Source organism: Setaria viridis, chromosome 9 (genome assembly GCF_005286985.2).
Source record: "Setaria viridis chromosome 9, Setaria_viridis_v4.0, whole genome shotgun sequence".
Taxonomy (NCBI): domain Eukaryota; kingdom Viridiplantae; phylum Streptophyta; class Magnoliopsida; order Poales; family Poaceae; genus Setaria; species Setaria viridis.
The window spans coordinates 8,533,678-8,552,163 of NC_048271.2; the positions used below are offsets into that span (position 1 = coordinate 8,533,678).

Sequence of the window (18,486 nt, forward strand, 5' to 3'; positions counted from 1 at the left end):
TCTCCAGTGACGATAAAATCTGATTTTCTTTGAAAGAACGAAATCTAGTGAGTTAATGTTTGATTAGAAGCTTCTTCCATTTGTCAATTCATGGATCGGATTCTGTATTTGACGATAAATGGTTTTGCTTCGGCGCTGTGGATTTGACATCAGATAAAAGGTCCACAAGGAGTCAAGTACCGTGACTGAAGGGACATCCCATCAGAGCTGGCAGTTTGAGAACGAACTGGGGGGCCAAGGATTGATAAAAAAAAAACAACCATTTTTCTCTCTTATTGATGCTTCGGACAAGCAGTAGTACCTGTACAACTCTGAGCTCTGAAGCACAAAATAAGGTTGAATTAATCTAGGCATCCAAATGCTCCCAATTTCCTCCGCTTTAACTTGCTCCCTCCCCTCCCAATAAACTAGTGTAGCAGTAGCAGTAAGCTATAGCACCACCACCTGCTGCTGCTCCTGCTGCGACTGGAGCCTCCCCTTGAGGAAGCCCCTGCACACCTTCTTCCACAGCTCCTTGTCCGGCTGCCTCACGTCGAAGCTCGCCTTCGCCACGTCCACCTGGCAGTCCTGCAAAGATTTCAGACCACACACAGGGATCAGCTCATCAGCACTTGCAGATTTTCTTTTTCTTTTTTTTTAAAAGAATTCTTCACAACAAGTGTGAACAAAACAAAGCAATAAAGGCTTTACCAGGATGAGGCTGCGCTGGAGGAGGCGGTCAGCGATGCTCATGAGGATGTCCTTGCTGTACTCGGGGTGGCCCTGGACGCCCATGACGCGGTCCCCGTAGCGGAACATCTCGACGCGGGTCTTGTCCGACCGCGCCAGCACCTCCGCGTTGGGGGGCAGCTCCCACACCTCGTCCTGGTGGAACTCGATCACCGGCATGTGCACCGGCAGCTTCAGCGGCGCGAACAGCCTCGCCGCCGCCGCCGTCGGGTGGATGCAGCTCACCCCGATGTCCCAACCCTTGGTCGACCGCCCCGTACGCCCGCCCAGCGCCCGGCACAGCAGCTGCATGCAGTTAACATCAAGCAGTTAGTGACATGGCAAACTTCAGTCTTGACAAAACAAACACATTATCGCACAAGTTTGTATAAAATTTCTCTAAATTAAAGTTGAAATATAAAGATCGAGCTGTCATGGGATCAGGTCAGAGGTATGCAACGATGGGCCAGGTCGCGCGTGACGGGAATAATTATGCTGCCCGGTGGCTCCAAACGCTTTCCGATCGGCGGTTCGCTGACGACGCCGGGAAGGGGCCATTAACAATGCCTGGGCCGGCGACAGGTCGCCTCCGCCCACCACCTCCTTCCTTCCTCGGATCCGTCCGACAGGACGAACTCGATCGATCGGCAGAGCCATGTGCGAGAGAAAGGACGCGGACAAGGCTGGCACGACGGCCTGACGGGAAGCCTTGACGCCACCTCCGGACGGCGCCGCGAGATCTAACTCGGCGCGGCGTTTTCCCTTCAGAAACAAGCGATCCAAAAGCAAACAGGCACGGACCGTGTCTGCACGACTGCACAGTGCACTGTCCTCTCCATGTTTGGATCTTTGCAGCTGTCGCTGTCGTCGTTGAAGAACATGCAGGCTCGCCGCTCCTGTTTCAACGGCTGTGCTTGTACAGCTGCGGAAGCCTCCCAGACTGTGCATGGCATGGCATGATTGTAACCTAAGCTTTTTGATATTGCGCTGGGGACACATCCTAGGTTACGTTAACGATTAAAGAATTAGGGCTTCGCGTGTGTGTGATGGAAGAGTTTGGAGACCGGCTCCAAGAACAATCCAACTCGAGGTTCTCCACCTGAAGAAACAGGCAGATAACCCCGGCTCTTCAACCAAACCAGGGACAGCGACCATACTGTAGCCACAAGCCTAGCAAGAAGGCCGGTAGCAGTCCAGGTCCAGCACCTTGATTCCTCTTAGGCTTGGTCGTAGCAGAGTGACGCTCTCGTGCACTGTCCCAATTTGGGGGACTTGTATAAAACGTGTAATTTTCCCAACAAATTTCAAATTCAACATGAAATTTAACTCTTTTCACATGTTGTACGTAAAATTGTAAAAACTCTTTCACGTTAAGTAACAAGGATAGGGGAAGAGTCCTCACATGGTCAAGGTTTCCTGCCGATGCTCTGCAGGCCACATCTGATCTAAAGAAAATGTTAAAGAGTGCATACGCGCGCTTGCACGGCGCACACGCCCTTTGGATGATTGCCAGATGATACGCTAGTAGTAGCGTCATTTCAAAAGCAATCGCCCCCGGCGAGACGCGTCACGCCATTTGTGCTATCCCTGGAGCATTTTAAATAGGTGTGGTTTACGCGCCAACTCGAAATCATACGGCGACTTGCTAGGCAACGGTGAGATCTCGCAAAAAAAAGAAGAAAAGAAAAGAAGAGAGGACCTTTTTGTTTGTGGGCGACCAACGACAACCGAGCTAACACGGCCACGTCACCCCACGTGAACTCAGCGAGGCCAGGCTGGCGTCTTAACCTATAATTTTTTTTCTCTGATGGGATGGCGTCAAGCTAGATCAGCGTGGAGATTATGCACTCTAATCAGCAGTGTGTGTGCCCACTTGGTTGCTTAGACGCAAATTAAACTGGGGGCTTGTGAAATGAAGTGAGATGGTCAGATGAAGCGAAAGAAAAGCAACCAGATGGCAGAGCGGTGGTGCCCGGCGCGCACATGGCAGACAGACAAACAGGTGGAGCTCCGGCGAGGCGATGCCACGGGAGGTTTCTGGCCACAACCACGAGCGTGCCGCCGATGGTGGTGGGCCGGTGGGGGCACACGGCCACGGGCTCACTAGTCGCCCTGCGATTCGTTGACAACTCCATCTTTATGGCCCTAAAGTCCCATTTCATATGCTAATAAAATGGCGCATCGTGGCCGTTAATTAAATGATGGCCTTTGACTGTGGCATTGGAGTACGTCCAAAACCATGAAAAGTTTGGCATTTCTCTGTTTATGCCCGTGATGGCCTCATCAGCACGGTCGTTCCCTATTTTAATTACCGGCCGCAAAAGAAAAAAAACTCGAGTTTTTACCGAGCGCTGGTTCGGGTGGTGAGCCCCTAGAGAAGGCGCTATAATGACGCCTCTCCTACCAGCTGCTGTCGCTTTGCCTCGCGCCAACGCCGGAGACCCCGGCTACGAGCTACGCGCGGAAGGAACAAGACGACCCAGCTCGAAGCTCTCTCTCTCTCTCTCCCCCTCTTTTTTTTACCATTTTACCCCCCGAGAGGCGAGAGAACACCAAACAAGGCAAACCGAGAACCAACCAACCAACAAGAACTGGACCAAACTAAGAGAGGAACAAATTGGCACCTGGTGGCCGAAGCAGACGCCGAGGATGCGCTTGCCGGCGGCGTGGAGGCGGCGGATGAGGTCGACGAGCGCGAGGATCCATGGCTCGTCCCCGTGGGCGTCGGCGCAGCTGCCCGAGATGACGAAGCCGTCGAAGCCCGCCGCCTCGGCGTCGGTGGGGAGCTCCCCGCGGAGGGCGCGGTAGACGCGCCACGTCTCGCCGTCCTCCTCCAGCAGCGCGCGGAACACCTGGAAGTAGCCGTTGTACGCCTTGCGCACGTACTCCGAGTCATCGCCGCACTGCAGCACCGCGTACGACCCCGCCGCGACCGGGACGGCCGCGACCGCCGCGGCGGCGCTCTCGAGCGGCCCCATTCCCATGGCTGGCGGCGGCGCGGCGAGGCGGTCTCCGGGCCCGGGAATGGAGGCGGAGGCGGGGATCGGGCGGGTGTGGCTGATTCGCTTGTGGCGAGGTGGGAGCGGAGAGGGATGGGGGAATGGGTGGGAGCCGGGAGGGCGAGGGCGCTATTTAAAGGACGAGCTCCGCCGGTTTTCCCTCGGGAAAAGAAACTAATGCGATGCTCCTTTTCCGCTTCGCCCCTCCTAGTTCACGAGTATTCATTTATCAACTATTTCAAGTCTCCATCCTCTTTCTCGAGGGCTATTTTTTGAAATCTTTATTCGGCGACGGTGCTCGCATACGGCATGGTACATTGGTACCGGCCTTCCGGGCCACCGGCGATCTGCTGGCCGCTGATGGGGGCGGTGGTTTTGGACTGCGCGGGGCGGGTCTCCGCGCTGTTTGTCTGCGTGCCGCTTCTCTCCGGGAGATCCTTTCCCTCTTTGTTTTCTTCAATGCCTCCCTCGCCTTGCCTAGTATGCGGCCAGTAATTTGATTTGTTTGAACAGCAAATACCACAGCCCATTTTCTTCTAAATTGTTGCAACGCACCGGTGCGTGTGCAGATGCGTCAGGGTATAACTGAGCAACAGAGCCGTTCCGTTACTACCTGCACGACACGAACCGTCGAACGGTTGCAACGGGGGCATGATCCTCCTCTCGCTCCCACTGCGACTAGGAGTAGACAAAGGCATGACCAGCCAGGCCATGGCCGCATTGCTACCGTTCGCCTACTGTCCAAGCCATGCAAGTTGCAGCGAGTGATTCCGTGGGAATCCACTACCGAACTTGGCTGTCACGAAACCGGCTGCTACTTCACGAGCTGCTGTCCTTCTCTGGCGCCTGGCGCCAATAGGAAAACTACGGAATCCGCACGAGCTCCGAGGTGCCCGGTCCGAGGCGGCCAGCCAAGCCATCACAAGAGGTTCGCTTTCTTTTTCTTATCTTGGGGGCAGGAAAAAACTCGCACCGTGTAAAAAGCCCGCAAGGTACAACCGGCCCTTGGAATGGACCTGGACACGGTCTCGAGCGAAAAATTGTCCAGGTTCAACGAACCGGCGGGTCGCTTAAGATTTTCCGCCAGTATCACTCTGGTTGAGTGGGTGAGGTGAGAAACTTCGCGATCGGAATTCGGATGTATGCTCCCTTCGCTTTCGGGGTTTGCCGAATTTTGACAGATACATGACCGAATGATCTTCGTCGTGGGTCGTGGAAGTGGAAGGTTTGGCAAATGTTTTAGAGTGAAAATATTGTCACATTTCTTCTTACGGGCAAAAAAGGAACAGTGACCCCTAATCGTCATCTCTAGTGTGATATAATCTAGAGTACTATCCTACCTCTGTCAGGTGTCACGGTTCTACAAACAACCACATGTTAGTTTAGTGGCACATTGGGAGTGAATTTGGTAGGCTCTGAATCTTGGTACGAATCAAAGCCCCACCTTTCTATTTTCCTGTGTAAACTATCTCAAACTAAATCCACATGATGTTGCTATTCATGTCCATTTGTATATAATTTAGATACAATCATACAATATTCTCGACCGTGCGCTTTCGAACCTAGGATATAAAATAAGGGAGTGTCTATATATTCGCTAGCCTTTTGAAATCTTAGATTTTAGTCACTTATGCGATATGGATAACAAACAAGACAACACATGTGGACCCATTAATTGCATGAAACTTTAGCACACATCTTGGATAAAAAAATATATTTTGTTGGACCCACCTTGTCAATTTGATATCACATTTGTGTATAATGTTTCCACTGTCATGTTCCACCCAAAATTTATATCAATGGAACAGTATCGAGATTGTTGTAGCCATGAAAGCAGTATCTTTGAAAATTCTACATGTATAGTGAAAGAAGCTACCTTCTTAAGCAATTTACGCTTGAGGTTCGTTCGTCTATATTTCTAACAAAGTAAATTTAAATAAACAAAGATATTACATGATTTTATAAAAAAGTGTTGCTGTCATGGTTTTCATATGTTAACTTGAAACTATAGCTACAAAGATAAGCTAAATAATTGAAAATTTGTATTTTTAGTAACATGGTATGTTTACTCTCGTACTATCTTACTCCATCAGTTCGTTTTTAGATTGTGTAGTTTAATTGTTCTTAATTTGATCTTTGACCGTAATTTTTCCTATAGTATTTTTTTAATAGTTACAAAATAATACGGAAAGTGTTTAAGTACGAATAAAAATGGTCTTTGACTACAAATTTTCCTACAATTCACATTTTATTAGATTTAATGTTACTCAAATCGTCATTTTGGATTGCCCCCCCCCCCCCAAAAAAAAACACAGAGAGAGAGAGGGTGCATGCCATCTACCATCCACACTTGCCAGCCTGGCAGGTAAGTGTGTGAGGAACGGAATTACCTTTTCCAATTTTGGAATCGTAGAATTGCCCTATTTTTTGGTGAGTCCTACACGAAAAATGTTACGAAATGCTCCAAAGCGTTGGAAAGGAAGATGGGTAGTATGGTAATTTGGTCGCTTATTAGACATGGGTGGCATTGTTTAATTTCCTCAAGAAATTGCCCTGTTTTACTAGTGTTTTCTTACAGGGCTCGGTACGGTACCTACACGTGGGACCGTGCAGCAACATGCACACATGCAAACACCGAGAGAGGGAATACCGAGGCGCGGACCACATGTGCTGGCATGTGACACCACGCACCAGTGATTCGGATCGTCCTTTTATTTTATTTCTCGCCGGCCGCCTGAATTGTTTTTTCTTTTACAAATTCGAAAACATTGCCTCATTTCCCCCCAAAAAAAACTTGATGCCCGTACAGCGGGATTTGGCCAGGAGGTACGTAACTAGTAAAAAATTCAAAGATTGCTAGCCCGGGCACATGGGAATCTCAGTACACTTTGACCGAATATTTCAAGACGAAGTGGAAAAGGGAACTCCATTTCGTCGCCCCTTCTGCTGTGGCGTGCGTGCGCGTTCAAGCACTATTAATCTTGTGCCTTCTGTGTCGTGTGTAACTTAACGTGAATAAATTTGGTTGCCATTGGAATAATGTGGCTGGTCATTGGTAGGGTAATAAAAGGGCACCAAACTGATGGTGTTAAATGCTGAATATATGGTTGCATAAATTACATATGTAATAATGCAGTGGATGCGCGATCAAAATCCGATAGAATCAGCCTGCATGCAGTGGACATTCGTTTCCAGGGCAAATAAAAACTCGATCCGCATTTATAGATTTGTGTATGTGTATATGCTGTTAATTTTGGCAGAGTAATTAACATAATGAAGATCAATCATATTCGTAGGTACTGTAGTAGTAGTAACTTAGTTACGTGCATTGTTCTAAAACGGAATGGATTCCGGATTGATGACCGTGTTTCCATTATTAGTACCTGCCGTATGAGATTCCTACTACACACCTCCTTTTTCTTCTTTTTGGAAAAGATTCACACGCCTCTTTATCTTTATCATGAAATTAGCTGGTGGTGTGTATCGTAATGACACTGTCAAGACATATATCAGTCACCAGTAGAATACAGCAGTTGAACCTAGATTTTTCTTTGTTTCCCTTCAGAAGCATTTCAGTTATTTTCTGCTACGTACATGCTGAATGTTCATTGATTCGTTCCACATGGAGTGCAATCAAATACGTACTACTCCTACTCCTGCTGCTGCTGCTGCTACTACTACCGCGCCAAAATGAGCTGTTTGGCCAATCTTGCTTAACTTTTCATGCGAAGAAAACTGGCTCAATCTGCACATTTGTCGCCGTTGCACAGCTGAAAAACCGGTGCGATGATCAAGGAATCCCAGGGTGACACGCATCGGACGCCTCGCGCGAGCTGACTCATCGGCCAACATCGTCTCGGCGGGCTAGCTACGTACGCTACTACTAGCATCACACAATTCACACCCTTGTCTGCTTTGTGCATCAGCGATCTCGATCATCTCCGTCGTCATCTCATCGCCAATGCACACCGTTTTCGACCGATCGATCGACCGAGACCCATGCGCTCCAGCTCACCAGCACTAACCGCTAACACCTGCGTCGCCTTGCTCTAGCTCTACCACCAGCTGGCTATAGCTGCATGCGTTGGTTGCCACTTAATAAGCTCGATCTCGTCAGTCGTCACCCCAAACGGCCAGCCGGGTTGGTGCCCAAGTGTCTTGGTGTTGATGAGGATTGCCAAATCCAGTGCGTGGCCAGGCCAACGCTAATCAAGCGATCCAACTGAGGCGCTTAATCCGGCCGCATTTGCTTCGCCGGTGCGTCGAACCTGGCCGTGTTTCCGGCAACGTTGCGTCCGAACGTCGGGCAGCACTAGGTGCGTGCGCCTGTGTGCCTACTTTGCTTGCTTTTGGTGGCAGTGGCACGCGGCGTGTCTGCGTGTGATTTCGGTGTCTCGAGCTGAGCGAGCAAGTCATATTCAGCTCAGCTGGGAGGAGCGGACAAGATGCATGGCCCTGCGTCGGAGTGCAGTATGCTTTTGCTTCGACGAAAGATGTGATCGATCGGCGCGCTAAGCCAGAAATCCTGCCGCCCATGCGGTTCGTGATGCATGCAAGCTAGGCAGCTAGCTTTAATTTGTTGATGATTCTGTTGAGGAGCATGTGAGTTTGCTCACACGATGGTTGCAAACGAATTGAACTAACAGGGCAGTGGTGTGATGTCAGGTAGCCCTGCTATTCTTTTTGTAAGTATTAACACGAGTTTTGTTTGAATTTTTGGTGGAAGATTTTCTTCTTCTTCTTTTTGCATTGGGAAAAATTGATAAATTTCACTCGTGTCATGTGTGTACCAAACTAATAAACCAGTTTTCTTCGACAAGATAGCTGGTGATGAATTAGGCAAACTGGTTTATTAGTAGTATTACTTTGGGATTGTCCCTTCTCCTTTTCCATGGACGTACTACAACATGGGTTCAAGTCTCAAGCGTCCTTCGCGTACCGAAACCGATAGAAGATTTAGAAAACGAAACCGCGACGCTTGACCACGTAAACTAATTAATCTGAACTCGTACGCCGCAAATACCAGGTAGGCCGTTGCAAATTGCAATGCCGGCCCTTGGTGTTTCTGAATTTGGAAGGCGGTCCAAACAGAGTAACTAGTGCACTGGTTACCTTTGATGCGTGATCGTGATGTAGCCGCGGCGGCAGTAGCAGTAGAAAATAACCTAATAACCATCGTTTTCAGAGATTAAATCAGAGAAACTAGGTGCATGCCTAATTTCTCAGTCATAGTGGAAGACCAACGGCACGACCTTTTGTCTTTTGAACTCCGTGAGGTAAACATACTGAGTCTACGGTGAAAAACTCCGACCACCACCACGCGGTCAAATTATAAGTAACAAAGAGTAAAACTTGCGTGCTTGCGTAAGCTCCAAGTCGTCATGGATCCGCACGGTCCTCGAATCACCGGTCGATCGAGGCGAGAAGCTGCGAAGCGCCCGACGGCCGCCACATCTGGCTGGCTGGCTGGCCGGCCGGCCGAGTGACCTGGCGGCGGCCGTGCCGTGGCCCGTCAAAGCAGGCGGCGCGGCCGCAGGGAAACCGCAGAGGACAGGGATCAGCAAGGTCCGCGTAACGCACGATCCCGTTGACTTTTCGCAACGAGTATTCCTTTCAAAACTGCGTCATCTCCGATTATTCCTTTCAAACTTTCAAAGCCGTTTATTGCCAAATGGAATTTGCTCTGTTTTTTTTTTCCTTCCAAGCGGAACTGTTTCTCTTCTGAGAACGCGTCAGACGGAACTAGGGATTATGGAATTTAGTTACGTGTACCGCACATTGATCGGATTGGACCTAATGTACCACAGATTGATTGGATTGGAGTATTTAGTTTGCAAAATGGGCCCGGCCTGTCTGGGACACGTTAGCGCCAGAACTGCCTCGCACACCAAGCAACAGCGATCGGGTCAGAATGTACACAGAGGAAGATTCGAGAGAGGAAGGATATGAACAGTGAATCATATATCTTTATTACTCAATGATGATTATATATATATATATATATATATATATATATATATATATATAGGCTCAGTAAGAAGAGGTTAGGAGATAAACTCCTAAAGAGGTCCCACAATGGGCAGCTCCACTTCGTCCATAATCAGGGATGTGCCCACGTCGTAGGCAAGACCCGCATGGCCCACAAGCGCATGCGCGGGATTTTTCCCGCCTCTAGCTTTGGACGAGATCAAAGCAATATTATTTGCAACACTCCCCCTTAATCGAGTCCAAACTTGATTAAGTTGTAATTCTACTCCTCTGAAAAATCCTGTGGGAAAAATTAGGAATAGATTATGTTATGATTACTCTTTCATAAATCTGTAAGGTTTAAGGAGTAACTTATGCTTTGTATATCCCTAGAAAAATCCTGTGGGGAAAAATGGGATATGACATCTTTTATGCTACCTATTACCTCATTAAAACTTAATATGAGAAAGTCCGATGGTAAAACTCGTAAAACAAAAAGAGTATAATATGATGTTGTTAACTAGGCTCATCATTCAAGGGGAGGCTGATCATTCAAGGAGACTCCCCCTTAAGCTTGCAAATCTCGAAAACGTCTCATGCCAATGCCCTTAACGCATTTCTCGAATGAGGAAGATGGTAGGGACTTGGTGGAGAGGTCGGTGAGATTATCACAAGACTTTATCTGCAAGATATTTATATCTCCACTTAGCTGAAGTTCATGTGGATAAAATAGCTTGGGAGCAATATGCTTAGTGATGTTGCTCTTGATGTAGCCAGTTTTCATCTGTGTAACACAAGCAGCATTATCTTCATAGATAATGGTGGGTGATTCAATGGGACCAATACCACAAGATTGCTCTATGTGGTTTATCATTCTGCGAAGCCACACGCATTCACGTGATGCCTCATACAGTGCAATGATCTCAGAATGATTCGTGGAAGTGGCCACCATTGTTTGTTTAGATGATTTCCACGATATGGCTGTTCCACCATGTAGGAATACAAATCCTGTCTGTGATCTGGCATTGTGGGGATCAAACATATAGCCAGCATCAATGTATCCAACTAAATTGGAGTCTTGGGTTTTCTGGAAAAATAATCCAAGATCTTTAGTGCCATTCAAATACCTAAGGATTTGCTTTCCTCCGGTCCAATGACGCTTTGTTAGGGCAGAACTATGTCTTGACAACAGATTCATTGCGAAAGCAATGTCAGGTCTGGTACTGTTTGCAAGATACATGAGTGCTCCAATGAGACTGAGATAAGGGTATTCTGGATCCAGTACCTCTTCCTCTTCCTCCCATGGTCGGAAAACATCCTTTTCTAGATCAAGAGATCGAACAACCATGGAAGTTTTTATTGGATATGATTTATCCATATTGAATTTCTCCAATACCTTTTGGACATAAACAGACTAGTGCACTAAAATTCCCGAGTGAATGTGCTCGATTTGTAAACCTAAGCAAAATTTGATTTTACCTAAATCTTTCATCTCGAATTCCGTCTTAAGATGATTTCGGGCTTCATCAATATCTTGTGTGTTGCCAATGATGTTTAAGTCATCTACATACACGGATATAATGCAAAACCCCGTAGGGGATCTCTTGATGAAGACACACGGACAATCACCATTGTTGGAGTATCCCTTCTACAGAAGGTACTCGCTCAGTCGGTTGTACCACATTCTTCCCGACTGTTTAAAACCATATAATGATCTTTTAAGTTTTACACAATACATGTTGCGATTTGCGCTTTCATTCGGTATAGAGATTCCATAAGGAACCTTCATATATATATATCCGAATCTAGTGACCCATATAAATATGCAGTCACGACATCCATCAACTGCATAGATAGGCGCTTTTGGATTGCCAGTGATATTAAGTATCGGAATGTGATTCCACTCATAACTGGAGAGTATGTTTCATTGAAATTAATGCCGGGTCTCGGCGTGAACCCTTGTGTTACAAGCCTCGCCTTATATCTCACCACCTCGTTGTTCTTATTCCGCTTTCGGATGAAAACCCATTTAAAACCCGCAGGGAAGGTTTTTGGAGGTGTAGGTATCACTGATGAGAATACCTCTCTTTTCTTGAGGGAGGCTAACTCTGCTTCAATTGCTTCCTTCCATTTGTTCCAGTCCGAACGCTTCTTGCATTCTACCATGGATTTGGGATCTGGATCATTTTGGATGGTGTCGGCAACTGCGCTTCTTCTACCGATGCCATAGCCATCGATCCTCCACCTCTGTCGCCAAATCCACGCCCGCGTAGCCCGGATCCGCCTCCCCCTCACTCCCCCTGGCCTCTTGCTTCTTCGCTCAAGCCTTTCCCTCACCTGGAGGTGAGGGACAACGGCCGCCGCCGCCAACGTTGGTCCCGGCTGGCGCAAGTACGTGCCTGGTCGGGATCATGTTCCGGCGAAGCCCAGGGTGGCGGTTGGCCGCTGCGGTCGCGGTGGCGCGTCCGGGACGAATCGAGTTGGTCGGAGGAGGAGGGTGGAGGAGCAAGCTCTGGCTCGTTGAAGACCACAGGCGCGCCCGGAGGTGCTGTGTTGACATACAGCGGCAGAGCTCCGCGGCGCGCGGTGATGGTGTGGCGAGGAGCTGGCGTCGGCGTCGTGAGCGGCGAGTACATCGGGAAGTATGTTGGCGTCGGGGTACGGCAGGGTGTCGGCAACGGAGTGCGGTGGTGATGTTCGGACCTCAGCCTCGTCGACCATCCATGCTGCGCGCAGTAGCGAGGTGAGGTCACCAGGATCCTTCCCGGCGCCAGGTAGTCCTCCGGCGGCGATGGTGGTCCTTGACGGAGAGCGAGGTCGGCCTCGCGGCGAGCGGCGTCTTCGACATCGTGGCGTCCACCCCGCCGTCCTCCTGCGGGAGGGGTCACAGGGCCACGGCTGGTGAAGCCGGCAACAAGGTTCCTGTTGCGGCGAGGGCGGCGCATTGGGGCTCGGAGGAGCGCATTGAGCTCCTGGTGCATGAGGCGACGCACTCGGTCAGGAAAAAGGAAAACGGATTCAACAGATGGTGAGTTCCTCGACGACATCTTACCCTCTGCGCCTTCCGGCGAACTCCTTCCTTCTGCTCAGCGGAGAACTAAGGTGCTGATAACGTGTTGTGAATGTAAACAGAGGAAGATTCGAGAGAGGAAGGAGATGAACAGTGAATCAGATATCTTTATTAATCAATGATGATTACATATATATAGGGCTCAATAAGAAGAGTTTAGGAGATAAACTTCTAAAGAGGCTCCACGATGGGCAGCTCCACTTCGTCCATAATCAGGGATGTGCCCACGTCGTAGGCAAGACCTGCATGGCCTATTAGCGTATGCGCGGGGTTTTTCCCGCCTCCAGCTTTGGATGAGGTCAAAGCAATATTATTTGCAACAAATATACGAAGGCTTGCGTGCCACCTCATCAACCGGACATGCAAGAACGCGCTTGGACCATCTCGGTCGTCATCCACCACCAGCACGGGTCGTACGTAGGCCTTGGGTGCGACGAACTCTGCCATTTCGAAAGCGTGCACGTTACATCTCGTGGTACACCGTACACGTCTGCAGCAGCGCGTCGTTTCGGTCAACCACGTGTGGGTCCCACGTGTCAGCGAATCAACTCCGTCCAGGCTCAACGCCGTTTAGAAATACCGATCGATTCGTGTCTCTCCTGCCTAGGTGTAGTTTCTCTATAAACAATTTGCTGCAATCCTAGTTGCACGGTAGTAGAACCGAACGGGTTTCCACAACAATGTTGCGATCCTAACGCAGCCTAGTAAGATCTTGCTCAGTTCTGCCACAAGATTTTTTTTGTCCACCGCAACGTGACGTGGACAAGTCGCAGCAGATAAGGAATACACGATGACACGAAACCACCAGAGGGCTGTGCTGTACTGCTGTGGCCGATGGCACGGGGTCGGACCAAAAACAGCCGTGCCTTTGGCGCTAGTGAGTGAGTAGGATTCCATACCTTTGCAGCACACGGGGGCGAAGCTAGCTCTAAATTTACGGTGGTGCACAGCTCAAGGAGCATACAAAAATATATGACAATACATGACAAATATTAATCTAGCTAGTGGTAAAAAATTTCTTTTTCCTGGTGCATGTGCACCAGTATATGCATCAGGAAAATTCTACCTAGCTTCGCCCTGGCAGCACATGTTTTTTTTTTTCCCCTCGAGGAAATCAGGAAATGCTGCAGTACTTGTACCGGAAAGATTTTGGCAATCTGCCACGTCTGTGATCCCTGCTGCCTCATCCTCGCTCCTATCACATCGGCATGGTTGGCAACTGGCGTCGACCGTCCAGCATCTTCCAACACTCTTGGGTGAGCCTACTGCCTTTAACTATTCTCCCAGGTGGGGCATGATTATTCTTTCACTTCCTTGTACAAGTACAAATGCTCCTACATCATTAACGCATGGCAGTCAATTAGCCGCTCATGACAAAAACATCACATTACAAGGAAACAGAAATAACACAGAGTCCGCAACGCTAGCGGTTTTCCGGGAGCTTCTGCAAATGATCAGCCCCACACCCACGTGGGCAAGCTCTGAAGTCTCATTGTGTGAACCCCTCCCCAGCAAATAAAGCGAAATCAATATTCCGAACCCTTATTTAACAACTAACAGAAATAGTAAAATACTCCCAATCCCTTGAAAGGGGGGGAAAAAAAGAAGAAGAGAGAAGGCACTAGCATACAGCTCAGATGCATGGCAGGTATCAGGCTATGACACACAGGCCGCAACAACTCAGCAGCTTTGTTTACGTGATCCGATCACTCCTTCCCAAAGAGTACCAGAGACTAGTGTCATTCACCAACCTGGCAGTGCTCAATTCAGCTAAATGATGCACCAATCAGTGGCCTCCGGATGCTATCCTATCGGCGATCACGGATCGATCAACACGACCAAACCAAACCAAGCCGTGTCCCTTTCCAGCACGCTGCAAAACACCAAAAAGCATTGAACACGGCAAAGGTGCCAAATGGCATGCGCTGCAGGAACACCAACCCTGCATGATTCAGAGTCAGAAAGGCAATTATGTGAGTCCATAGGCAGTATCGTTGACAGGGAAAATGTAACATAGTTTCACAAACAAGCATGCACGGTGACACTCTGTCCACTGGAGGCAACAACTTGCCCATATTGGCATAGGCAGGGTGATAATGTGGATCGACTACGTGTGATGTGTTTTTTCATTGGTCAAAATGTAATCGTCTGCTAATTGTTATGGAAAACCATATGCTTTCTTCTTAAATGAAAGGCAGTGCTCCTACCCATGTTTGTTCAAAAAAAATGTAGACGGAGATAACAAGACTGTACACATAAGAACTTGTTTGTTTCAGTTTCCGAGGTGTTAAAACAGTGTCACATCGGATGTTCGGATGCTAATAAGGAGAACTAAATATGAGCTAATTATAAAACTAATTGCAGAACCCTGTGCTAATTCGCAAGATGAATATATTAAGCCTAATTAATCCATCATTAGCAAATGGTTACTGTAGCACCATATTGTCAAATCATGGACTAATTAGGCTTAATAGATTCGTCTCGCGAATTACACTCCATCTATGTAATTAGTTTTGTAATTAACCTATATTTAATACTCCTAATTAGCATCCAAACATTCGAGATGCCCTAGCCAAACAGCCCCTAAAAAGACGAGAATGATGAAATAACACAATCGGAAGCATCAAGGTACCAGTACCATACCACCTCCTTTCTATGAAAGTAGGCACTGTGCATGTGACGACATGACAAAACCCAATAGATATTTTATATTCGTACCTGAACATGATTGGCCCATCACTGCTCTCTGTCTGTACTTCTGAACATGTGAAAATTGAAGCCAAAAGGAGCGCGATCCCTTCAACAGTGTTTGGCACAAAGCCAGTAGGCATACATTATGCACATCTCACAAGTTGACAAGTAATGGAATTTGTAGTTAAGAAAAACGTAATAGAACTTAATTTACGTTAGTGTTTCGTTCACTGTTTTGTTGCGCAGGGGTACCAGGATATGTGCAGGCAGAGTAACAGCTTAGATTACTGTCCAAGTTTCTTTCTGAAATATGCAGCTGATGTCTCAGATGGTTATGATCACAAAACAAGTGCAGATTGGAATTGAGGACTATCATTGTCGCACAAAAAACAACGACGGAGTCATGCACAATGACATCAGAATCACTAATGAAAGATTGGCAGAATCGGAAGTTAACAAATGTTGTTTCACCACTTCATATAGGAAACATATCCAACGTATGATAAGCCTGACAGCTCAAGAATTCATAACTACTACAGCTGCAATCACAATCACCACAAGAAAATTCTTTTAAGACGTCAAGTTTTGAAAGGGTACATCATCCTTTACAGTTTAGCCCATAATGAGTAAATGATTGACATGGATGTAAACTTTTTAACCTTTCCTCGTCTATTTTTACCCCGTATGTTACCAATAAAGCTAGAAATAGCACATAAATAGCTCCTTAGGTAGATAGTACAGTTAAGAGAAGCAATTCTTCAGTGTCTTCGAGAAATAGTGAGATACATATCAAAACACTTCAGTCACTTTTTAAAGAATATGCAAGTAAGTCAGAAACGTTATTAGAACGTGAGGTAATCTATTTGAATCCATTACAAAATCAAGCAGAACTATGGAAGCTTTGATATGAAAGGAGAAATGTTACCCGATGTTTCAGCATAAGCTCCTATTGGCTGACTAGTGCTAAGACAACCTGAACAAGTTGTTTATTACTAATAAACAAAAAGCAAACTGAATAAAGTAATAGAGCAGTACAGAACAAGGTTCCCAGAATGGTTTGTCCAAATGACAACTAAAAGTAACTTTTCGTTGCTTTTATCCAACATCTTGATGTTTCATAGTGCCAGCCAGCGCATTGATTAATCAAAGCCTATTAGGTTGTCTTTTTCAGGGCACAGGTATCATCCAAGTACTTTGGCGGCAGTCATGGCAATGCTGTGATGCAGCTGACTCTATAATCTTGTGATACATGTTTTGTAAAAATGTCTTTGATTATTTGAGCCTAGAGTCCTAGACAGACTAGTGGTTGGTTACTCAGCATACCATAGATAGTGTAATGCCTTTTTACAAGCAGGAGATAGTTTATTTGTTTCCAGTTGCGGTAGACTAGGCAAGCAATACACTAACAATTCTGCTTGAATAAATGGATTCATCTCATTCCGCGAGCAGCAAGCAATTTATACAGGGTATTTAAATAAACTGAGACAATGGAAAGATTTTAAATGTGTCATTATTGATATTTTGATGAGCCAATAACACTTCTAAAAAAAGAATCAACTTCAATGTCAAGCAGTTTACATTAGTTTCAAAAAAAATGTCAAGCAGTTTACAGCCACTGTAAAGAATTTTTTATAACATGAACAAAGATATATCACCTGCAACTGAAACATTCAGAGATTCCTCGAGAAGTATTGGTCTAGCATTAAAGAAGACAGGAACTGAAAGGAGCACTATCATTCCAGTGAGCTACAGGCATGCATACATTGATCACAACAGTCAAATCCAGATTGCTTGTGAGTTATGACTCAGGATGCTCTTGCCTGTAAAGTGTAAACAAAGCAAGCATTACCTGAAAGCATGCCTTTGAAGATCCAACTGAGAGTGAGGGCGGAACAAGTAGAAGTGACGCCAATAGAAGGTGATAGTGTGTTCTATTCTAGGACAAGCACCATACGAAGTCAGCCCTTTGTGCTTTGGTGTATGTCTTGTTTATGTAATGTAGTCGCTGAGCCTTCCCTGAAAGGTCAGGTGGGCGCTCTCCGCCACCCATTGCTCTTTCAAAAAAACAAAAAAGGGTCCTGTGAAAGATGTCATTGTGGTGCAGGCATCATGCCAGGAGTGTTGCTGATCTTAGTTTTCATTACCTAGATAGATCTGATATCACTAAGAACGAAACCCAACTGAGAAGCCACAAACCTACAATATTGTTTCAGGTATTCCAACCCAACATAAATTATTTGCCTTCCCACTGAGTGGAAAGCAACTTTGTGGTTTATTCTTTCACTCATAAATTTATTCATGTATGGGTCAAAGGATCAAGAAAAATGCCTGGGCGTGAGCATTCAGTGTCAAATGCTCAGTTCTGTTGCAAGGAATTGTTGTACAATAGTCAGTATTTTCATGCATGTGTTAGACAACAATCAGCAAAAGGAAAAACCGTGGGACACAATCTTCGACCTGGTGTCATAAGTTCTCTAGGAGGGGAATACCCAAATCTTCCATGAGAAAGGAAGACATCTCTTCTTGTATACAGTATCCATAATATTCTCTCAGGTCTCTAATATTGCCACATAAATATTTAACAGAACAGAACATCAAGAAGGCAGCAACTAAGCTGAATTTTCTGCTGTATTAACGGGTTCCTACGAAGGTCGGGTAGTATAGTACTTAGTACAATCCAGCTACAAAGTTTTCCCATGCAAAGAGACTTGCAGGCAAAGCAATGAAGCTTCCTCCACATTAGGAATTTCAAACATCTATAGTAAAAAGAAGGTCTAGCTCAAGGAGAGTTTATTCTAAAATTGCAAGTATCCAATACAGCTTATTTTGCAAATAATTCAACTTACAAGTGGTCAAGTAGTTCCCTTTGAAGGGACAAGTGGACTTTCCATGACCACAATCATGTGGAATGCTGCCATGGCCTATTTAGTCCCAAAAGGCTTATAACAAGCATTATCCAGTATCTTCTTATGTTATTGCTGTTAAAGGATCATGACCCTTGACTAAAGCTACTAACAGTAGCACCCAATGATTAAATACAAAAATTGTAAA

The 18,486-nt window shown here is 46.7% G+C and overlaps 1 protein-coding gene across 1 annotated transcript; it reads right to left on the reverse strand.

The window, feature by feature from the left end:
- Window positions 1–241: 241 nt before the first annotated feature.
- LOC117838578 (gamma-glutamyl peptidase 5) lies at window positions 242–3,824 on the reverse strand. The gene is made up of 3 exons (XM_034718657.2): window positions 3,333–3,824; window positions 691–1,014; window positions 242–567 (listed from the first exon to the last, which is right to left on the reverse strand). Exons 1-3 carry the CDS (start codon window positions 3,690–3,692, stop codon window positions 430–432), a joined length of 822 nt encoding a protein of 273 aa, XP_034574548.1. The 5' UTR covers window positions 3,693–3,824; the 3' UTR covers window positions 242–429.
- Between the last annotated feature and the right edge of the window lie 14,662 nt (window positions 3,825–18,486).

Bases quoted from the DNA above. Each gene is read 5' to 3' on its own strand.
- LOC117838578 (XM_034718657.2), bottom strand. From the start codon at position 3,692: ATGGGAATGGGGCCGCTCGAGAGCGCCGCCGCGGCGGTCGCGGCCGTC. The intron at 1,015-3,332 runs GTGCCAATTTGT...AACTGCATGCAG, and splicing joins GCGTCTGCTTCGGCCACCAG to CTGCTGTGCCGGGCGCTGGG. The intron at 568-690 runs GTAAAGCCTTTA...AAATCTTTGCAG, and splicing joins TCCAGCGCAGCCTCATCCTG to GACTGCCAGGTGGACGTGGC.